Source organism: Dunckerocampus dactyliophorus, chromosome 12 (genome assembly GCF_027744805.1).
Source record: "Dunckerocampus dactyliophorus isolate RoL2022-P2 chromosome 12, RoL_Ddac_1.1, whole genome shotgun sequence".
Taxonomy (NCBI): domain Eukaryota; kingdom Metazoa; phylum Chordata; class Actinopteri; order Syngnathiformes; family Syngnathidae; genus Dunckerocampus; species Dunckerocampus dactyliophorus.
In genome coordinates this window covers 17,865,746-17,890,552 of record NC_072830.1, presented here as the reverse complement: position 1 = coordinate 17,890,552, position 24,807 = coordinate 17,865,746, and the positions used below count along the sequence as shown (strand labels likewise).

At 40.9% G+C, this 24,807-nt stretch overlaps 1 protein-coding gene across 1 annotated transcript in view; it reads right to left on the bottom strand.

The window, feature by feature from the left end:
• dock10 (dedicator of cytokinesis 10) overlaps window positions 1–16,312 on the bottom strand; it is an 83,926-nt gene extending 67,614 nt beyond the window's left edge. The window contains exon 1 of the mRNA XM_054793214.1: window positions 16,066–16,312. Coding sequence (XP_054649189.1) covers window positions 16,066–16,173 — 108 coding nt within the window. The 5' untranslated portion in view covers window positions 16,174–16,312. The remainder of the gene's footprint in view (window positions 1–16,065) is intronic.
• Between the last annotated feature and the right edge of the window lie 8,495 nt (window positions 16,313–24,807).

The following is a 24,807-nucleotide window of genomic DNA, read 5'->3' as shown; positions in this document are numbered from 1 at the left end:
TGAAGACTTTTCCGCCTGTGTTTTTATTCATAAAATCCTTGCCCTACACCGAATCATGTCCCAAATTTCCCTTCCCCCTAGTTCCTTGATTTAGAGTCTCCCTCCCAGCCTTGCTTTTCTCTGCTGGTGTGCTTCCAGCAGCTCTGAGATGAGGCACTCAAACTTGTTGTGCGTACACCAAAGAATATATTTAACATACTGTATATAATATAAATCAGCACAGAGCCATAAAAAGCATGTAGAACACATGCAAGCAAGGATCTTTTAGACTTTAGAACTTTTAGACTTTTTAACTTTAGACAGTGCCTGAACCATGTTTGTCAGCACTGGTAGCAATGTTATCTTTAGAACGGCAACGGCAGAATCTTTACTAAAGCTTTTGTATTACATCATATTTTTATTGTGTGTCCAAAGTGCGGCCCAGGGGCCATTTGTGGCCCACGACAGTTTTTTTTTTTTTTTTTTTTATTGGCCCCCGACACATTCTCAAAATATGATTGAACAAGAAAACTAAAAGAAAAAAACAACAGCAAAAATTAAACAATCCGTAATAATTTTACGAGAATAAAGTCAAAATATTCAGAGATAAAAGTCGTCATTTTACAAGAATGAGGTTGAAATGTTATGAGGAAAAATAATGTCATTTTAGTAGCATAAAGTTGAAATATTAAAGAATTGTTTGTTTGTTTTTTTAAAGTCGTAATATTATTTGAAACAACACAACAAATAAAGTAGTCATTTTTGGACAATTAGGCTGTGAAAAAAATTATGTTACGAAATTAAAGTCAAAATAAAATTGGAATAAAGTCATGAATATGAGAGGAACTTTTTTATAGTTTAAATAGTTGGAAAATTAAAAAAAAAAAAACAACAGGAATGGGAAAAATCAGCAGTAATTATACAAGAATAACATCTAAATATTGAGAAAAAAAGTTGTATTGTGACAAGAAAATCATAATTTTACAAGAACAACCTCATAATATAATGAGGAAAAATAATGTCATTTTATTAGCATAGAGTTGAAATATTAAAGAAAAGAGACTTTTTATGAATATTTTGAGAAATCAACAAAACAAAGTTATCATTTTTGGAACATTTGTTTGGGGAAAAAGACTTAATATTATAGGAATAAAGTAAAAATATTATGGGAGTAAATAATTACGAAAAGAAAATCTGCAAGAAGAGAGTTGAAATAATTAGGAAAAAAAATAATGGCAGAAATGGAAAAAACTGTTGAAATTTTATAAGAATAAAGTCAAATTATTAAGACAAAAAAAGTCGGATTCTAACGAGTACAAAGGTCATACAGTATTTTCCGAGAATAAACTACTATTATTTGGAAAAATGTCATTTTAGTAGCATAGAGTTGAAATATTAATTTTAATTTGAAAATGTTGGGAAAGGTAAGAAAGTTGAAATCTTTGGAAAATGCAAAAACACAGTTGACACTAATTATAGGCTTTTATTTTTATTTTTTTTACCTATATCACAAAGCTGAGATGTCGTTTTTTCTTGAAATACATTAAACTTCAGAAAATATCAAAGCGGCCCTTGCATCCTTTCAATTTTCAGTATGTGGCCCTCGGTGGAAAAAGTCTGAACATCCCTGGTGTAGATGTATCTAATGTTGTGACCAGTGAGTGTATACGAGTACAGGTGGTCCTTTTTTTATGGCATTATGTCATATTTTTCGTGTTTACTTCATTTTGGTCCATCAACAGGAGACAAGGCAACATTGATCTCAAAAGCTACACAAACCAAAGACCTGGATCTTGTTTCTTGTTTCTCTTAAGAGAAAATGCATTGGAAGTACTGTCTCTCTGCTCCCCCTCTGTTTATGTGACAACACAGCTCTTTAAAAGTATATTTAACAAGCTTTTGGTGAAATCTAAACTGGTATATACAGCAAAATATAAAAACAACCTACATATTCTACCCAGCATACCGCATATTTGAGTACTTTATTCATATGTTTTTTTACTGTGCAGCCTCTGGTCCCATGACAAAAATACCAGTGTGAGTGCTAAGTGAACCGCACCAAAGGTTTTGATCCGTACCAGTGTACTGAAATAGAAGTAGTCCAGAAGAACATACAGCACTTTTGAAGTAAGTCTATTACCGGCTGTAAGTCTAACGGGGCCATTGAGACGGATATAATGGTTTTTATCAGTGTAGCTGCGCCTGGACTTACAGCGCTGGTGCCCTAAGATTAATAATGGCAGCTCGTCTCGGTCGCTTCCTTTTTATATACCTTCTGCTATCAAGGGTCAAAAGGGACAGGTCTGGTTGGACTGGATTATAGTCAGGGTGATCAAAGCCAACACGGAGCAGTTAGACAGGCGGATCTTGGAGTGTGTAAAAAGGATTAACGGTTCTGTTGCTCACAGCTCCAGACTTTGGCTTGAGCTTGCACTAGTTGTCTCGCAGGCATTTCGCTTTTACACGTCAATGGTTTGAGGAGGAAGATGAGCTTAGTAGTCCCTCGAAGGAGAAATCCAATTTACACTCTGTATGACATGAGAAGTAGAAAAACATATCGAGACAATCAAAGAATGACCCAGCCATCCATTTCTTACACATCATAATCAAGTTACATTTCTATGAACCAGCATGCTTCGGATCGGGAGGAAATCATGTTACCACGAAAGCACAGGGAGAACAGCCACAGCTAAAATTCTAAACTGCATCTCAACTACAGACTTTATTTTTTTGGACATTAGAGGGTCTTGATCCTGCAACCTTCTGGTCCGCATGTCTGGACTTTATAGCCAAACAGAACAAGACACGCCAGCAAGCAACAATTGAGGAGAACAAGGGACTCCTGTCTCCACCATAAGGAGACCATTTTTATCCAAGAGGAGACTGAGGGCAGCAAGCACCCTTCTGATCCCCAAGTCAAAACATATTAGCCAGTCCCTTACAGACCAATTGGCCACTGCACACCTGGTTATCCACTGCCTAAGTACAGTGGATAACTGCAAAAACCAGGCAGAATTGAACACATCAGTCCAGAATGAAACACGCTGACAAACAGCAACAGAAGACAACAAAGGTCTTGTGTACTTTTCAGTACAGAATATGTGACTAACACATTTTATTCAAGAGGAAACCGAGGGCAGCAAAAAAAACAGAGCACTGCAGCAAAGTGGAGACCATGGAGTGCAGTTGTGAAAAAATGAGCCAACAGGATGTGTGAATCTACTCCTGAGCCGTTGCACACAAAAAAGTGAAACGAGCTACGGTGTTTGCTTGTGCTATTATTTTTTGGCCAAATACACCACATGCTGGTGCTGTCATTAAACCCCAAGGTTCAACCCTATAAACCAGATCACAAAGCGCAATGCGCTCTACAAAACACCCGCTGTAACTTTACGGTGGTTTGCCGAATCGCTGCGGAATTTGGTACACAGCTTTAGGGGGCTGTCAAGCACATGTGTTTAAAATTTGAGCAAGATTGGTTGAAAAACATGGCCGCCATCAGGCAAAACATCTTTACAGGGCCACAGGTGGGACTGTAACTAGCAAGTAATTGTCCGTCAGTTATTGACCATTTGTGGAATGATTATAAAACCTAGAATATCTCTATTACATGTATGCTAGCATCTATTCCAAAACATTTTGACCACAACCCATAGGGGGTGCCACCAGGCCTGTCACGATAACAGATTTTGGTGGTCGATAATTGTGCTAAAATCTATTGACAATAATCGATAATTTCTACCTTTTTTTAAACCATGTTATCATTTGGTTTATTATTATTCAGTGATCATGTTGTCATGTCACATTTGCGCCACGAGATGGCACTCAAGCATCGTGCACCTGAGGCACAGAAGCCGCCTACGAGAACACTCGCGACGAGACAGCGAGCTAAAATGCAAAGTTGCTGATATCTCCCAGGCAATTCCTACCGTTGGCTTTTCAACCGTATTGAAAGGCTGCATTTCTTTTGCAATGTAGCAAGCGACACTATGAACGCGCACCGTTTTGCGATGTTTCGTTCAATATTTACTCCGCCGATCAAACGCCTCAGTAAGCGTCGGCTGCCGGGAAGAAGGCTTTGCTCCGCATCCACACTGGAACTGTGGCATTCGGCTTAGAAACGATTACTTTTGTGCCTTCATTCATCATCGCGTATGCTAGCTAACTGCTCGCGCTCCGTGTACGTAGCCCCGGCCTCCACCACTTCTGCACACTTGAAAAACATAAACCTTTTTTTAATCTTAATTAACTTGACGTAGTGAACATAATCCATTGGTTAATTTTATAGTAATTCCGGGTCAAAATTTGTATTTTGCATTTTGATAAAGTTTCAAATGAGCACTGATAAATAGATAAGTAATCATCCTGCATATGTTTTATTCCAGTCTGATGTTGGCGTCCTTCTGTATGAATGGCTTGGATATGACCTTCACTTTTTTTGTCCACTCACGATGGCTATGGTTTAAGCCTGCATATTCATTTCAAACCAAATTGAAGGGGAAAGTTGAACAATCATGATAAAGCAGTATCCCAAGTACAAAAATACATACAGTCCAACCAACGAAAAAGCCAAAAGCCCTCTACTTTCTGCTCCGTTCTCTTTGCGCCGTCAGGCATTCGGGCGCACTTGTAATGGTGAAAGTTAGGCGGTAATTGTTTTTCATTTTCATTCACGTGCCCCCTACTACAATTGGTGTACTCCTGGGAGTACGCAAACCCCACTTTGGGAACCCAGGCACTCCATCGCTCGTTTATCGCAGTTAATTGGCTCCTGACTGAATTTTCAGTAGGATTCAGTAGGATTCATTATAATCCATATATCCATTTATAAATGGAATAGTTTCATAGTTCGAGCATAGAAAACCTGTTTACAACCTTCTAAATACGTTTTTTAACATCAGAACCCTCTAGACATGAAATACCACCCCTATCGTCACCTTTACACTCCTATTACCCAATATAGCAGCCATAATTAGATAAAATAAGACACACAATATATAAGACATAATATAAACTCACACATGTTAGCATTGGGAGAGCTCCTTGTTGTTATTTTGTTTTTTTTTACATCCTGTTCTGTACATTACCTCCTGCAGTGGCTATTGTCCCATCAATGTAACATTAGTGACCTATTGACAAGTGTAGAATAGAACATCATCATCGCGTTTTTGAATGTGTCTTCCGAATGCCTTATATTTGAATTTTAGTTCATTTCCCCATTTAGATGGCTGAAAATGCTTAATTTAGGAAAAAAGTATGTCAAATTAGCTTTAATAAGCATATTTTTTGACTAATAATAAGCTGTATTCAACCACAAAAAAGTGATAATTTATTAATTAATATATTTTTGGGAAACTGTGAGAGTGAAGCCGCGAAATTCGAAGCATAAAATGGCGAGGCTTTACTGTACTAGAGTATTCAGAGGTAAGGAATAGCAACAGGGTGTGTTTATTTTGGTCATTTTTAGCAGTGCAGCCTCTTGGCTATGATGAATGTGCTCAACCAACAGTTGGTTTTACCGATGGAGAAGTCTCAATAGCGAGTAGGACCGCGTCGAGTCGACTAGGTGAGCACACTCTGTTCTTGTGCTACTCAGTCAGCAGATGTAGCTCAAAAGGTTTGCAGTTAAGCATCACAAGGCATGCACCAGTGCGTGTGTGCAGATGCTCAAGGGCGAGGGCAGCGGGACATTGGTTGGGGGGGGGGGCTCAGACGGTAATGGCAGTGGCATATTCAAGCCTCCTACTCAGGAATGCAGAGTGAGGGGTGAGACACAACACTTCAATTCACTCACAAGAGAGTAAGTGGACTATTCTTAGTCCAGTTATGTGGAGTGGACCCAACAGGACCCTCACACCGCCTTGTTTCCACCCCGAGGCCTGGGTGAACAAGAGGCGAGAGTGCATGCATGGTGGCATCCATCGTGAGCTTTTCAAGAGAATGAGGCTTAAAGTTCACGTCTAGAAAAGCAAAAGCATGGCAAAACCAAATGGCTCTCTCCTAACTTTAATGTGACTTCATTTGTCTTATTCTGCAGCAAATTGCTGCGCAGAAAGTTTCCTAATTCCAGCTACGGTGTGCCCAAAGGCCCCGTGCAGCGTCATGTAGCAATCAAACAGTGGCTCAATTCAGCAGGAGACAACAACACAGCCTTTCTTTTTGTTTCCCTTGCTCTTCTCTTTGCTTTTATTTCACTGTCCTCACGCTCTCTTCGCCCCCTCTGTCTGCCTGAATGAGTCATTGAGAAGATACACCAGTCCAAGCCGTGCTCGGTCCCACTGTTATCAGGCTAACGCCGGCTCAGCCGTCTGCAGTTCAGTCATAACAAACGTCTAAAAAGAGCTATTCATCTCATTTAATCCCTTGTTCTACTCTCTTGTGTGCACACTGTGACGATGCGAGAAGGCACTCGCGTAAAATAACTAGGAAGTGAAGAAGGAGGCCATCCAGCTGCTTTGAAAGAAACAGTCATCATTTCTGAGATTCATAAAAGTTAATGAATGAATGAATGAATGAATGAATGAATGAATCATACTGTTAGTTTATGTTATTATATAATACAAAATATAAATAATAATTTTGATATTTTTGGGGTATTTTTGGAAAACATTTTGTTACTCTGTTGTCATTATTCTTTATTTTACAATTAAAACAATATATTTTGATAATTACTTAAAATAAATATAATATAATAATAAAAATAATAAATATAATAATATAAATATAAAATATTTCATAATAATAAATAATCATAACAAATATATTATATTAAATTTATTTACATAATTTTATGTATTAGAATTAATAATATATTTCATTATTTTACTATTAAACATAATTTTTTTCCCCTCATAAAAATACAACCTTACTCTTGCAACATTGCATTTTGTTTCATAAATGTGTGTCGTTATTCTTTTTTTTCTGTAACATGGCTGAATCTAATTCTTAAGACTTTATGTACAGCTGCACTTCAAATTCATGACCCCCCCATTGTAAATTCTGTATGTGATTCCGTATTCTGTATGCATTTGCAGACTTTTAAATTTGCAGTATAGTATAGTAAAAACAAAACAAAACGACTTAAATATCTCGGTGTAAATAATCACAAATAAGCACTATTTTTGCAATTACCGTTCTGGTCAAAGTTTTGCAAATTTTATTAAATACATTTTAAATTTAATTTTGCAAATACGTAAATGTAATTTGCAGTGGGGGTTCATTAATTTCAGCTGTATGTATAGATTTTTTTTTTTTTTCGGTTGTAATTGCGCTGGGCCCAAAATATAGGGAGGAATAGAAGATGATGTGTTTTGGAGAAAAACAGATTTTACAGATTGGGAGCGAAGAAGCACTCCTGCTGCAGGGCACCTCTCCCAACACACATTTAGCATGTATAAAATGATGCAGACCCCTCGACAAAGAAGTGTGCATGAATTCAAGAGGCATGCTGTGAGAGAAACAGAGAATGTGTGACTTCCTGTCCCACGCCTGTCACAGTACGTGACTCATCGCATGCATGGGGGACAACAGCTCTCAAAAGTTGCAACACAAGGTGCTGACACAAACACAACACATACAACTCATGTACTGGCTCTCGTTCAATGGGGTGTACCTAATGAAGTGGCCGGTGAGATACCGTTTAGCTCGTTCGTAATGTGCCAACATCGATGGCGCGTGCTCTCGGGGGACAATAAATCACATTGTTTGTCCTCATAGGAGTACGTACTTGAGCTGACAAAGAGGACAGCAGCTGCCAGGCGAAGCTTCAGTGTGACCCCCTTTCACTTTCACAATGCTGCACGAGTACGGACACAAGGTCCACCTACAGTACGACAATGTGGGATGAGTGATCGGATCACTGATCATTCATTCATTTCCTGCCCACTAGCGTACATTGTCAATGTTGGCAAGATTTATAGTCGAAGATAATCTATATCACTGATTCTCTATTGGTGGGTGGGGACCCAAAAGTAAGTCGTGACACTGAAAAAAACCCGATGTCCGTGAATGCACTTGCTCCCTTGCTGCGCCACCAAAGGGTGCATGCTATGTTTCTGGAGGACTTTGTCAGGCTTGAGCGGAAGGGGAAAGACATCAAGAAAGGACTTAACGTGCCGTTTGTGCCAGCAAAATAGAGAGGGCAGCGTCTCACCGCTGCAGCTCACGTTAGATATTTTAGAAGGTTGAGCTGGAAAAAAAAAATCTGCAATTTGGGGCACCGCTTGTTATTGAGGGGTGATGGCGGGTCCCGCAGCCAAAACAGTTGAGACACACCTACATTGGGGGTGTCTCAAAGCGGGGGCCACTGCTCCAGTTTTTAAACCAACCCAGGTAGGTATGCAGAGACATTGACAGATTTTAGCCTTTCCTTTTTTTGAAACAAACATTTCCACATTCTTCTTGTACATTTTTCTTATAATAGTATGGCTTTATCGTCATAACATTTGGACTTTATTATCGTAATATTATAACTTTAACCACTTTTTCACACAGGGTCATGGAGGGTTTTTTGTCTTCCTTAACAATAAAAAGTTTCATTTAAAAACTTCATTTTGTGTTCAGTTGTGTTGTCACTCCATCCATCCATTTTCTATACCTCTTCTCCTCATTAGGGTCGTGGAGGCATGCTGGAGCCTATCTCAGTTGATTTCGGGCAACAGGCGGGGTACACCCTGGACTGGTCGCCAGTCAATCGCAGGGCACATATAGACAAACAACCATTCACACTCACATTCATACCTATGGACTATTTAGAGTCGCCAATTAACCTAACATGCATGTTTTTGGAATGTGGGAGGAAACAGGAGTATCCGGAGAAAACCCACGCACACACGGGAAGAACATGCAAACTCCACACAGAGAATCGAACCCAGGTCTTCCCGATCTAAAGACTATTACTGTGTTGCCGACATGCTAACCACTAGACCACCGTGTTGTCACTAATATTTAAATTTGTTTTATGACCTGAAACATATAAGTGTGACAAAAATAGTTTCACACCACTGTAAATGTCTGAAGGGATGGTAAAAATGCCACAACTGCAGCCTAACATCAGCTTGCAGATACCATTTTAACACAGACCCTGGGGGACTCAAATCAACTCAAATCTTCTCCCCTCCTCTTTTAATTTCTCTCTCTGGATTTTCCCTGTTTATGGTTTAACTGATCCAGCTTGATTCTTGTTTCTGGGGAAATAACGGTAAAACTATGGATGAACATAATAGCTTGAAATGAGATGGAACACTTGACAAAGAGCTATGCAAAGACTGATAGGAGAGCTTCCTGTTAGAATTCCATCTTAATTGACCCCTGTGTGTTGCCGTGGAAACAGAGGCACAGCGACGTAAGGGTAGCTCCCTGTTAATACAACCAGTACCGCTCCTCAGGGACAATTGATTTTCAACATCATTTGTTTGTCTTGTGTTTTTTTTTTTTTGCATGGTAGAAGTGATGGGCATATCTATAAAAAACACACATGCTACTGTATTGTGATGTATAACTAGGCGGGTCGCTAGTCGAGCATGATGCACCCCAGGCAATCGGCATGTCATGAAGAGAGAGCATCGTCAAGTTGACAGCCAGTCCCCTGACGAATACGTTCCATTCATATCACAGACACACGTCTACCCAGAATGCCCCCCATTGCTCAAACGCTGTCTGACACGCATTACAGCTCCAGACATACAGACATACCCACTGGTGTTATTTCTCCCCAAGAACAACCCTCCGATTACAGCCAAAGAAGCTCAAGCAAATGCAAGAAGATGCCAAAAGTGTCCATTTGGAGGATTGGAGAGCAGATGCTTGATGCTTTCCATAGTTCTTTCTTCACTCCTTCGCAGGGACAACAGACAAGGCAAGGCGGAAAAAAAAACAAACACATGTTGGACAGATGTGACCTCTCCCAGTGCTTGCATGCTTCAGGTCATTGATAAAAATCGCAAACTCTGGTAAGGGAAAGGTCCTCCATCTTGAAGGGTGACTTTCATGTGCTTTCACATGAAGGGCAAGCAATCATGCCGACAGATGGATTTCTTTGGTTTATTGTGATTTAAGTAAGAAAATATTCAAAGTCGTCATCAGTTGCGTGAATGTTTGCGAGAGTTGGGCTTCAACAAAAGCCACAAAATGTTGCTTAATCATTTTGGAGACTGTGGACTATTAAACTGCAACAATAGCAATGATACATTCACACTAATCCATTGCATGAGTCCAAAGAACAACCGCTGTGGTCAAACAGAATCAGATCTGTTTTAGGGCTGGGCGATAAGAACCAAAACTCATACCCCGATATATTTGGGTTGAATATCGATATATACGATATATATCCCGATATTTCTTAAGCAACGTGAGTTTAGACAAAATCAAAGCCAAATAAGCGTGTCAAGTTGTTTTATTAAAATAAATACTTAACACGAGGACGTTTGTTGAAATTTAAAGCCAGTGTGTGGGTGGCAGTCGGAAGTCTAATGCGGATAGCCCGAAAAGTGGTTGGATTCGTCGGACTGGATGGCCGGCCGTCGGCGGCGGTGGAGGAAACTGGGTTTGCCGACTGCCTGGGGTTCCTGTTGGAGCGCCATCAAGCTGATATCGCATCCAAAGTTTGCTTAAGGCGTGATCCTCTCAGTTTCACTAGTCACTTTGAAGAAGTAAGTCAAATATGTTTTTGTCTAAATATTATGGTTCCCCTTTCATATCATATAGCTCAGGGATCACCAACGTGGTGCCCGCTGGCACCAGGGAGCCCCCCATGACCACCTGAGGCGCCTGCAAGCCTGCTTTTCATTCAGGTTTTCAGTTTATAATGTGAGAACACTACAAAGAAAATAATTGTGAAATACAAAATGTAAGTTGTGGATACCAGCATTTTGTAAATGTTCTGGTAAAACAAGCATATTCGGTTTCTTTGGGTTGAAATAAGCTATGAAAATAAATGTTACAAAAATGAGTAGCTCTTGGCTATTTTCATTTTGTAAAATTAGCTCTCACAAGAAAAAACGTTGGTGACCCCCAATATAGCCAATAGTCAATTTAAAAATGTACACTTAATCTATGTGATCGGTATCGGCTGATTTCACTCATGGATGATAGGTATCGGTATCGGCAGCATGAAAACCTGATCGGAGCATCCCTATCTTGGAGTAATCAGTGTACATCTGTTATAGTTGTATAAATTGTGAAAATGAGTGAACAAACAGTCATTATTGTCGAAGTAACACAAGTGAGTGAATACATCATATGTCACAAGCATGCAATATTTCCTTTCATATGTCATCTTTCATTCCGTAAAGTTGCGGAATTGCCATTTGTGACATGTATTTTCTCACAAGCAATCGGTACTGTCTATAAAACGTTTGGAGCATTTCTTGAAATGCTGGCTTGTTAAAGAGCAGCATTTCTTTGGTGATGTATTAAACTAAACTGTTGTTTTTTTTTCCCCTTATGGCAAAACTGGGTCGAGTGGATATGTTTGAGGTGGGCAAGTTCGTTTTGTTGCCTTTTATGTTTCGAACAGATTTAGCATTTTTGCAATTTTGCTCATTACTGTGGCATTTCGCTTTGCAATCATCTTTTTTCCTCCTAAATTCTATGACGTTACCTTGCACTGCTTCTCAGGAAGTTCCACTCTTTTGCTGTGTGCTAGCGGCCCTGCCTCGCCCCCATTTTGACAAAGCAACTGTATGACTGACAGAGAGGTCTCACTCCGTTCAAGCCGTTCTAAGGAACGCCTGTGGAAGTGTCTACAGTAGGTGCTGAAACCAATGCATGGAGTGAACCCTCTTCCTGCCTGTTTGGAGGCGAGAGATGAGGAAAACGTGCACACACAAAATTATCCATTTATGATTAATTGTCATAAGTGCGTTTTTTTCTAAACAAAAAAGATGTTTTAAGATTTGGTGACATGAAATCTCGTGACACCCCTACCTCACAGTGAACCAAACTGTTTCCAAAGTTTGAATATTTAAAGTGAGCATCACTGTTATCTAGCGCTGCCTTAATCCTCTTGGCCATGGAATTGACCAGAGCTGCCCAGGTTGTGACTGGAATCCTCTTCCACTCCACTCCATGATAACGTCACTGCTGGAGGTGGTGGGTGCTTGAGGGGATGCCCAAAGGGTGCTCAATTGGGTTCATGTCTGATGGTGACATACTTGGCCATTCCATCACCTTCACCTTCCTCAGCAAGGCACTTGTCATCTTGAAGGTGTGTTTGGACTTGCTATCATGTTGGAAAACTGTCACGCTGCCTAGTTTCCTAAAGGGAAGGGATCAGGTTATGCTTGTGTCACAGTACATGTTGCAGCACTCATGCAGCCCCAGACCATGAGGCTACCACCACCATGCTTGAACGTAAGCAAGATACAATTATGTTGCTACTCACTTGTGTTGCCAGCTGTTTAGACTATAATGGTTGTGTGTTGACTCATTTTCAGTGGATAGTAAATATATGCTGCCATATAAACTGTACACTGACTACTCTAGAGTATATCCAAGTTTCATTTATAGTATTGTCCCTTGAGAAGATCTAAAATCGGGGGTTAATTCTGAGGGAAATACACATTCAAGATCACAAAAATGCTCCATTTGTGTTTGTACCATAAGGGCATCATGGATGCCAATGCTCATGAGCGAGCATTACCAAGGTCTGCATAGTGGGCAGCCTCGTGCCATTGCAGATACAGAGCTGTACAATGGGATGCCAGGGCAGACATGTTAGCCATGTGGTTAGTGTGGGCTGGAATCCACCAGCGCTGTATGTCATGTGGTTTGTCCCAGCAGGCAGCATCCACCGCAAGGATGACACGTGTGGCTACATGCTGCTGATTTTTGAGCAAACCTCACAATAAACACTCCAAAAAAGATGTGAAATAAACTCAATTCATAAGCTCAAATGGAAGAAATTCTGTCTTTATGTTAATGCTGATCTTCGCCATATTTGCACTGTAGCTCGCAGTGAAGCCAGAGAAAACAACTAAAGACCACCATCCATGCCGTTACATATTTGAAGATGGGTGGTCTGCCAATGAAGAGAAGGATTATAAAGCAGCCTTGACAGCGCAACAGGAGGAGGCCGGAACCCATTTTTTGAACTAGCCGTACTACAGTGAAACTATAGAAGAGCCAGAAACAGAGAGGGAGTGACACGGAGTGAATGAGCAGAACTGGAAGAGAAACAGAGAGAGAGGCTCACGCTTCAATGAATGTCACGCCAAAGGGCCCGATTCTGCTGACCTGCTTTCTTTCACCAACAAAAAAAGCCATGCATTAACACATTGGTACAAACATCCATGTGAGCACGCGCTCAAATGCCTGTGGACCTTTTACACACCCGCTTAGTTTGAGCTTGTGCACAGCAGTGTCGTACCTGCACAGTTAGACACATGTTTACCCCAGATTCGTCCAGCTGCAGCTGAATCCTACTTAAAAGGTCCCATTTATGCTGGTTTTTGACTATTTAGTGAGTGAAAAAGTGCGTTTCATGAGCCCTACTGGGAACTAATGAGCGTTTGTCCACTTTTGACATACACAGTCGTCCCTCGTTTATCGCAGTTAATTGCTTCCAGACCCGACCGTATTTCTAAATGGAATATTTCCATAGTTTGAGCATAGAAAACCTGTGTACGACCCCTTTAGTCACCTTTATATTCATATTACCCAATATTGTAGACATAATAAGTCATTTTAAAGACTCATGCCCATGTGTGTTGCTATAAATGTGTTTCCTAGGGGAGCAAAATGCAGGGCGGACAGAAAGTGACGTTGGTGGTTCACAGTTGAGTTTCAATTTGCCATGGGTTACGGCCGCAACAGTAGCCGGTGTTTTTATTAGGGATTATCGTGCTTGTGGTGAGATAATTCACATCCGCAATAAAAGCCTGTGGTTCCAGCGATCTGGAACGACAACTAGACCAAGTCTGATCCTTGTGTGTCACACCGAACATTACAGTAACATTGCTGACACCTCGTGCCTAAAGTAGAATACTACATGAACGTCTTAGAATGCATCTGTTGAATGACTTATATTTGTATTTTATTTATGTATTTTTAATTTTATTTTCATTTAGCCATTTTTAATACTTAAAAATGCTTAATTTAGGCAAAAACAAGTTACATTTGTTTAAATATGCACGTTTTGACTAATAATGGGCCATATACAACCACAAAACAGTATGATTTGTTCATATATTTTCGAAAAACCGTGACAGAGTGAAGCCGCAAAATGGAAACTGCGAAGTGGTAAAGGACGACTGTAAATAGATGTCATATAAAAATGTGCCCTCCAAAGTGGCAAGAACTTGGGAATTTGTTGTGCTGTTTTGCATCATGTCCCCAATTTGAGAAGATTTCAAATCGGCAAGCGTCACAATTAACTCTGTTTAGCTTTTTCTTTGGCTTTTAAGTCAGCTAATTCAAAAAGCTGCCCACACTGCAGCCTCTCAGAGATTATGTCGCATGCCTGAATGCCAGTCAATTTAATAGCTCAATGAAAAACAATGAAAACCAGGACAGAATGTGAAAACAGCACATGTCCTGGGAAAACAGGACATTTGGTCACCCTAAGCGACGCTGGCATCGCTACGTGAGCTACAGTGCTTCCATTACATTTTAACAGTAACATGCTTGATTAGCCTAGCTGTTGAGGAACAACAAAAATGTGCAGCTTCTATGTCTGTAGTTGACAAACCAGCTTTATTTTAAGATGTGCAGTGAAGCCTGCTTTTTTACAAAGATGTCCTCCATGAAGAGGTGCGCGGGCCCATGAGGTCAGAGAGTCAGAGAGAAACTGAAACAACCTCTGATGGTTTCAATGCACAACACACATGCCAAAATTATACCCTTGCCGCAAAGCATGCTGGGCCATTATGGTAATCATGGAGACTACGTCCCAGGAGCTTCTGGAAGGCTTTGACGCGGAATACAACTATTTTTTAAACCAAATGTGGCCCACCCCTGCTCTAGAGACACATATTACTGTTAGAACACCATTAAAAAGTCACTTTTGCATAACAGGGCACCTCTGTTGCCTTAACTGTTGCAGTTTAAAAGCTACAGGGGCAACGAGTGACTAGCAGCAGGCTCATAAAGTGCCTCAGTGATGTATACTGCAGTGGTGTTGGCTCAACACAAGGTGAATCCTCTTATCTGTATTGTCCAACAGGGGGATTCAACTATCAATGCAAAATATTTCTACTTGCACAGAGAAATACAGTTTATGTTTCAACAACGTTTCCTGGGAGGCTCCCAATCTGAAACGTTCTGCAATAAACCAACTGAATGTCCATCCTTGGATTGCATTGCGATCAATGGTGCACTCTGCTGAGCTGTGTCCTACTGACACAGTAACACCACAAGTGAGGAGAATGGGGGAGTGGAGCGGAGTGGAGTGACCTTTCTTTATGCAAATCTCCAAAACGGACAGTCGGATAGGAGAGTCTATCTTCTACACAAATGGAAACATGAATCATTCCGTATAATATGTCGTGTGGCTGTCTTTTTTTCTATTTATTCTCCATCGATCACCCCTCCTCCCATCTACACGTCCTTGCTGTGAGGTGTGACACGCCCACTAGAGCCTGTCATTATATAGAGATTTTTTTTTTAAAAAGGTTGAAATGGAAATGGAGTATCGTGGTTGATATCATGCTCCTGTGTCCCTTCCTCCATTTTCCAGATGCTGCCTGCCGCATCCCACTAACCTACAACCAAGCCACAATCTCATTCACCTCAGTTGGACACACTGGAAACACCTTCCGTCCCCTCTCTCGCCACATTGCGGAAATAAATGCAAAGAAATATTAAAACATACAGTATGAAGCATTTAAAGGTAGTGTGGGGTCATTGCTGCACTGAAGCCTGCACTGCATAGAAAGATGCAAGATGAATGTCAATGGCAGCTCTAGCACAGCTGGAAGGCGGGTGGGGGGGTAGCGGTCTGCAGAGGTTGTGGACTCATGAGGTCCCCTTTCAAATCAGCTCTGCTTTAAATGTTTGCCCATTAACACCCAAGTAGTTCACAGCCTACAGGTGGCAATGCGTGTTTTTAACGAGCATGTTTTCCATAATTGACACCGGTTCTTTACTCACGGCCACTGCGGAGTGTCTGACGGCGTTGCAGGCTGTCTGCCGGATCTCCGCCGCGCTCCCGGGCTTCAGCAGGTTCTTGGTGAATCTCCGGGTCGATTCGGCCGCCATGTCGTCATTCGAGCGGTGGCAGGGGGTCCGTACAGTCCGGGGTAATGTGCCGCAGTCAGGACCCTCTCCTTGCTCCCAACATGAGCACTCGACACAGTGCTGTTTACGCACACGTACAGTAGTAGACACACTGGGAAGCCTTGTTGGAAATAATCACACATACATCCGGTTGTTACTTTCAAAATTAAACAGACGCGTGGAAACGAACTCTGCAGGCCGCACTTTTCTCTTATTTTGAAGGCCACATGCATCTCAATCTTGGTATTATTCGGTAACCTGACGTATTTTTCACGATCGCTTTAAAAAGCATTTTCAACCAAATAAGCACATACATTTTAGTAAAAAAAATCCTCACACATTAATAATGTAATGATATTTGTAATAATAACAGTCACCTGTTCATATTTTAAATTTCATACTGTACAGTATATCTCAGTAATCAGTAGTACGTTAACGATCAAAGAGGCAGCAGTTCAAACGCAAGCAAAGGCGACACTCAGTGGCAGAAAATGGTTAATTCTATTAACACTGTGACGCTGTGCGCGGCACAAGCGCCAGACTGGCTCGCTGCAATATCAGCTTCTTATTCCAATATTGAAATTCTCATGCAGGCACAGTAATTCCCAGTTCGGGCTAATTTTGCGGCTGCAACCCACGTCCAACCAATCTGAATCAAAGACTTGAGGATCAAAGGCTTTGAGCTCCACACTAATCAACATCACTTCCTGTCTGCCACCGCTTTCAGCTCCTCCAACCCTGGAACATATATTTTACGGCAACACATTTATTAACACAACACATAATGGCCCTAATAGAGTAAGCAAACCGTTTTACATTATTATCATATTTCACATTCTATTACGTGAAAGAGGTATAGAAAATGAATGGTTTATATTACGTTATAACATTTGCAACTATGTCTGTGTTATTTACTAAAAATGGTATTTATGCACCGGTAGCTCTCCCTGGTGTATAAAAGAAGGATGCTAAAGAAGTTGCTAAATCTGTAAAGGCCTAAATCAAATGTTCCTGTTAAAAAATATCAACTAATCTGCCAGACTATTGCTAATTCCAATCAATTAACACGAGTGTCCCATTTTTGGCAGCAAATTATATAAAAACAACTGCCTCCCTGGGGAGAAGCAGATAACATTTTGCATTTCCGACAAAAAGCAAGTGACTATGCTGTAACTAACTAGCTAGCAATGATTGTTTGAGAACATTTGCAAGCAAATGGACCAATGCATCAACAAACGTGAGTCCAGTGCTGTTTTTCTAACGACGCTGAAGTTGGCTTCCAAATCTCCAGCTTCTAATTCGACACTTCGGGGAAATTTAAGGTGGAATTACCGTAATGTGCAGTGCGACTGTTTGTCATGATTGTCTGTTTTTTGTGACACTTCTTATTGTGATTGAGAAAATACATCTACTGATGCCTCTGGTCACATCTTCAGTGATCTTCTTGGAATCATTGGGTGTTTCAGGTCTTTCAGCATCATACAACCTCATCCAGGTGCCCCTCGCGCCCCGGCTTGTGACCAGATAGCTGGCTAGCAACCATGTCTACAGGACGTTCAAGAGCAACCCAAGGCTCAAGACTACCAAGAACTGGAAACTGCTGGAATACCAGTGTCACCGTGCAAGAGGCTTATAGTACGAAACAAGTTTAAGTTATCCAGGAACTCTTGTTTGTTTTCCGGCTTAACCAAGCCAAACATTGAAGATGTTGGATAAGCTGTATTACAAACCGAATAACAACTTGATTAGTCAAGTCAGGATTGTCTAGTCTTGTCATAAGCGCTTAAGAGGCGCCCCCCGTGAGCATGTTTTTCGGTTAACATCTAAAATTTTGCCTCGGATTGCGTTCATTTTCCAGTTAGCGTACAACATGTCACGCATCTTATCGTGTTATTAATTCACTGCATAAGTGCAACTGTGTTTTTCATTTATTTTGAGCACAAATGGTAATGGTTTAATTTTATTTTGACCATGCATACAGGTTACATTGGAAGACATCATGTCATGCTCTGTGTGCTGCTCTGCTGCCCTCTGTTTGTGATTTGTTGCAGCACACCCCCGAGTCTGCCAGGAGGAGTTAATTGACACACCTACAGACAATTTACCTGCTGCCTTCTTAAGCTCCAGTCAGACTCGCAACCATTCCCAGATTGTTCCCAGCTCTTCCCCTGCTACCGGCTCCTTCCAGCAACCTGTTTAAGCGTCTAGCTACTCTCTGGTCTTTTTTGATTACTCAGCTTATGTACCTCAGGATTCCCTGCCAGGTTATTCCCCCTGCAGTGGTGAGTGTAATAAGTTTCTCAGCAGCGTCCTCAGTTAGCCTTTTTCTATGCCACCTTTTGTGAAACTCTTTCTGTTCCAGTTTTTTCCCCTGCCCTGCTTGTTTTCCGGGCTAGCAGCGTCCTTAGTCCTTAGTGTTTTTTCCCGTGACTAGGTCCGGTAATATTTTTGTTGAACTTTGTATTTTTATACGTTTTTGTATTTTTCCCCCACATTGTGGTCACCTTTGTTGTAATAAACTTTTAATAAACTGTTCCGTCTCCGCATTTTGGAAGCCAAAACTCGGCCTTAGCCGAAACATAACACATCACATGTTACAGTTCACAGTTCCACATGTCCAAAAGGGAGTAGGAAGAAGCAAAGGTTATTTAATCCAACCCGTTTTCCATTTTACATCAATTGCTAATACATTGTTTGCGCACTTTCTGTTTTCAACATGTACCATTTACCAATTTTGAAATCGAAACCACATTGAAATACCATAAGAAAATTTTAAGGCAGTACCACAATGTGTTGTTACAATAGGAGTTAAGGGTTGTGATTTATTGATAACTTATGTAGCATTGATAATAAATCTATAATTATTGATGAAAAGTTAATAGTTGACAGAAACGTAGTTCATTAAGTGAGTACAGATAATGTAATACTTCAAGTAATCCTAAGAAATGAGAAATAAGTGTTTAGACATGGCGTTGTATGTACACAGTGCTCCAGGCCTCTTCTTCCTTGTACTTTGTAAACATCCAAGTGCTTGTACTGTTCCTGGAAATCGCTCATTTTAGTGCATTGAGTTCTTTGTTCAATCCGTTCGCAATTGGATTCCACATACTGATATGCTGAAGGTTTTTAGTGTTGTTCGCACATAAAAATGTAATTTTTCCCTAAGGTTGTATTTCTTGTTGAGAAGAGTTGCATACCGTTTTTGGGCGGCTCGTTATTGTTTGCTTTATGCATAATTTTAGCTGCTTGAAGGTTTACCAGACCAGAGCAAATTTTTAATAATTGTGATTTTTAAGAATAAAGGGGTTGGTATGTTCTCTATAAACGGCATTATGGATTAGACTTAGACAGACCTTATTGATCCACAAGGGAAATTGCTTGGTTACAGTAGCTCAATCGCATAAGAAAAGACAAACACTCTTAAATAAAATGCAATGCAATATGAATAAAATATAATAAAATAAAAATAATATAAGCTTGCAAATAGTGTGTAGAAATATGGTAAATACAAGTAAATTTACACTTAATACATGGGCGGGCAGACGGTACAGTTCAACAATGTTGTGAATTACCTGTTACAGGCAGGTGAGGTATTGTAGAGCTGGATGGCGTCCTGTACCGTTTACTGTGGGAATGGAACTGGAGGAGTCTGTTGGGGAATGAGCTTCGCTGCTCCTCTATTGTCCGATGGAGTGGGAGGGTGGGCTTGTCCATGATGCCGGGGGAGGCATGGTTAAGGTGGTAGAGTGGTCGTCTCCCAACCTGAAGGTTGAAGGTTCAATCCTCCGTCCTTGGGCAAGATACTAAACCAGCTGCTGCTGATGCTGCGTCATCAGTAGGCAAATGTGCTAGCAGGGTTAAAGCGCTTTGAGTGCCTTAGAGGAGGCTTGCTATACACGTTAGAGACCATTTACCATGATGGAGAGCAGTTTGTCCGGTGTCCGCCTGTCTCTCACAGTCACAAATGTCTCCAACTGAGTGCCGATAACTTGTTTGACTTCCCGGATCAGTTTGTCCATTTGGTTTATGTTACCTATATTACCTTTTTGCTCGTGCTGCTCCCCCAACAATCCACAGCAAAGTACTTGTAGAGACTTGTAGAAGATCAACAGATTGCGGCACACATTGAAGGACCTAAGCTTCCTCAGGAAGTAGAGTCAGCTTATGCCCTTCTTGTAGACAGCATTGCTGTTGACCTTCCATTCCAGTCCGCTGTTCATTTGGACTCCAAAGTACTTGTAGTGATTCACTACTGCCACCTCCCGGCCCTGAATGATGATGGGCTCCACTGGAGTCGCCTTCCTCCTGAAGTCCATCACCAGCTCTTTGGTCTTGTCCACATTCAGGAGGTTTGCAGGTGGTTTTCCTGGGACCACTCTATCACACTCTACCACACTAAGTCAGCAATCACTGTCCTGCACTCCACCTCCTGTCCATCTCTGATACACCCAACCACAGCACAGTCAACTGACTGACAGCGGGTGAGCGAAGTGTACTTTTATAAATATGTACTTTTATAAACTTAGAGATATTTCCTCATATCCCCAAACAAAAAATATACAAATCATCCTTGATAGGAGCTTGTTAATGGAAACAAGAACTGGAAGTCAGCGCTGTTGCCCATCGATGATGTCATCAGCGGTTGACTCAGTGGTTCTATGCGGACATGTGAATAACATGGACACCATTGTCTGTCCTTTTTAAGGGCACTGTAAGCACTCTTTCATTATGTACGACATATCACCCCAGAAAACGGCAGAGATAAGCCAGCTCCCCCGAAGATAATCTAGAACTTTCCTAATGAAAATCATAAGAGAAATCAAAAGGGTTTCACCTGATCGCCACAGGAATGTCACTGAACGATTCCGTCATTTTCAGAGACAACTGATTAGTCAGTAGGCCTTGCTTTTTACAGGCTGTGTTCTCTTATTGGTCAGTAGCTCCTCTGCACAAGTTACTGTGTTGACATATCCAGTCAGGAGTTAACCAAACCTGAACTTAGCTAACCTTCGAAGTACTGCATATCTGGAGTTAATCATATAACTTGTCCTGGATAAGGTGGTGAAATCCTGCTTCGTAAAACAGGCCTCAGGAAACCAATATTGTTCATACCGGATATTTGACCATTCTTCTTGTAGAATATTCTACATAAAGAATGGTCAAATATTCAGCCAGAATGATGCCAGAAGCTTGTTGACTGCTACAAAAGGAAAGAAACTTGCTAAGGGACATTTAATCAATTATTAGTGGGTGTGTATATATACTGTATCAGTGTTCACCAACCTTTTCAGCCAAGATCCCTGATCTCGGCTGTTAACCTACACAAGAACTAATTATGGTCTGATTACTAATCTAATTATGGAATTTACAACCGCGATCGACCGGGTAATTCCCAAAGACTGATCATTTCATCTTGGAAAAAGAATGATTCAAATAAATCTGGAAGGCCACAAAATGTATCGGCAGTCATTTCCATGATGAGTGTATGCAAACTGACTAGAAGTGAAGGTGTCAATGTGGTGGCCTAACAGAATTTAATTTTTATTCAGATTTACTATGAAACAATTAAAGTTTTGCTTAATTTTAAAGTCCTTTCCAGAGAACCAAACTTCTGAATTGTTGTACCATATTTTACCTCTGGGTGGCGATGTTACACCATGTAATGTACTATCGACAAATGTAATGTGTTCCACAATCTCTGTAACTTGCATTAATATTATTCACACCAATATGGCTCTTCATCTTTTGTCTACATGCCAATTACCTTCTAGATGCAAATATATAATAAGACGACCCGCAATATATGACTAACTTTTTTTGCGAAATATTTAAAAAATAAAATAAATGTAATCTTTCTTAGCTGCTTGATGACTCTGCTTCATTGATCAGCATCATCTTAAATTAGCATTCTAACTTTTCCCGTTGGATAGCTTGCCCAACTTGTAAGATACTTTTTTCTTTTCCAGCGGGTTCGTGTATGCCAGCTACATCATTCCAGGTCATTGGTGTTTTTGAGTGAAAAGAAGAAAATCTCTGACTTGCTTGGGGAGAAGTCGTTTGGCAGCACCTGTTGTTTCACATAAATCTCTTGACTCCAAATGCAAAGGTCCTGTCCCACTGCGCTGTTTAACGATTCCGTCAAGGAGAGATGAAGACTTTTTTAGAATACGTTTTGCACGTTAAAATATGTTTTCAAAATACGTATGTAGATGTTGACATACAGTGCTCGCTGTGCAAAACTTTGGACAGCTTTAGATAGAGATGGTACTCTGTTGTGTTTTTTTTGACGTTTTCACAGATACTCAGGCGGAATCTTACCGGTTTATAGACTTTCCTGGCGGTTGGGCAGGCAGAAGTGCGACAGTAGTGCAAAATAATACTATTGTAAAGTAATAGTGATCCATATATACTTTCAAAATGAGCCATGGTGCTAGCTAGCACAGTAGCTACTGTAACAATCATGCCTGGAGAGTGAGGCGCAAGGATGACATCATGAAAAGGCGACTGTTGTGTAAAAACTACAAAAGTGTCGAGATTGTGAGTTTTTGTCTGTCCAAGAGTGACTTTATACTGTACTCCTGTCCTTACTCATACTTAGGCAGATGTTACTCAGGCGTTTCATTTGCCATAGTTGGGCTGAATGAAGAAGTTACCCTTACTTAAGCAGGCGTTTTTAAAAGACGTACTTGGACATGATTTGCGCTGTTCTGTCTCCCGCCCATGACCCCCAAAATTTTATTTTTCTGCCGTATGGCACCGTCTTATGTAAATATTTCATCGCAGGCAGACAGAATTGTTTTTCAGACTTTTTTTGAGGGAAGAAATAGCATCTTATGTTGTTGTCAATATGGTCACAGAGCTCCATACATTAAATAACAGCCCTTCCCTTTTGCTTTGCTAACTACCTGATCTGATTACCAGAGTATGAGTTACAGTGCATTATTATTGTGTACTCAAAGAATTGCCCTTTCCAATTGAGCTTTTTACCCAGTCAGTCACTTTAAATCCCACATACAATAATCATTGCTTGTTCTCTACTCTCTTTTGTGTTCTTTAGCTAATGAATAGTTGTACATCTTCACATGCCCCGGCTCTTATTTGTGCGCTGTGTGTAAGTGTGTATTAGAGACGAGTGTCTGGTGCCTGGGGTGAAATCACTCAGATAAAAGGCGGCGATGAGGTGTGGCTCGTCGGCATCCTGACAGCTGTAGATGAAATTAAAAAACTTCTGACAAATCAAACAGATTTCTCTCTCGTGCTCTCCCTCGGCCTCTCTCCGTCTCCATCTGTCTCTCTCTCTCCTCACCCCTTGAGCCCTCATCAGGCAAGGCCGTGTGCGCAACTTGAAACAAAATGGATTTCATCTTAAGTGCTTGGGCAGGCTTTGAAACAGCAACAGCTGCTGGGCCCGCGTGTCTCTCGCTCGCTTTTGTTTTTCGGGGCTCGCCGGCTTGCCTTTATTTTTCAGATACTTCAACAAACTTGAGCCATATTGTGACAGATGAAGGTAGAACATCAATGCTTCAAACCCTGACAGTAATTTAGAGATGAAACGGGCACATTTGCCAGGTTCTGAGAGGCCCGTGCCGATCAGAACATCAAAACAGGCCCATTCAGGGAATAGTGGAGAGTGGCGCTCTGCCCTCGCTGCATCCCATGCAGCTGTAATAAGATGTTACGGTTTTCTAATGACAGTTAAACCCACTCATGTGAAAATACAAGTCAAATGGTCACAGTGCTTGATCACACATTCTTCACACAAACTCACGTACTGTACGCATAGCAAACGCATACACTGCACTCTTAATTATTCATTCAAATATGAACCACCTCCATGAGCGTGTCTCTGTCAATCAGTCTTTACCCCCTAACGCTTGTGTCTCTTGTGGACGCCGGTCTGACATTAAGCTGATTTATAAAAGGAGCATAATTCAGACACATGCTGCCTCACAAAGGGAGTAATTGACAACGATGATAGTGTTTTTTATTTTTTTAATCACCGCAAAAGCTTTAATTACAGCTGGGACGTTTATTTACTTAAACCACAAAAAGAAAGCTTAGTTAATTGGAAGCAAGCAATAATTGTAGCGAGACTGTTGGGTTTTTTTGTTTTCACTTTTAAAGTGATTTGGAGTGCATGAAAAAGTGGAAGGAAAACACTCTTGCTTTTGACCAGAAGTGTATTGCACAACACAACAGCAACAGAACCAATGTTGTAATAGCGGTAAGGCACAAAATGCTCAGCTGTTCACTTGCCGTACTGCACAGTACAGTGCGGCAAGTGTGAATAGCCCACCTAACATTTTAAAGCGCATACAGAGGTAGATATAGACAACTGTGTTTATCTTGTGGCATTTGTGGCTGTTAATGCCATGCCTGTAGGAGACTAAATTAACTGAACGCAGTCATAAAAGACAAAGTGATTCGGGCTTGAATATGTGCTATGACTCCTTGTTGCTGGCGAAGCAGTTGACCATAGGTGCTTTTTTGTGTTTTACTTTCCTTTGGACTCAAAGGTCATTATTTTTGATTACCTTTCCTGTCACTAGAGAGCAGTAGTGGGCAACAGAAGTAGCGGCGGATTCCACTTGTGTGTCTATAGGCTAAAAAAGTGTG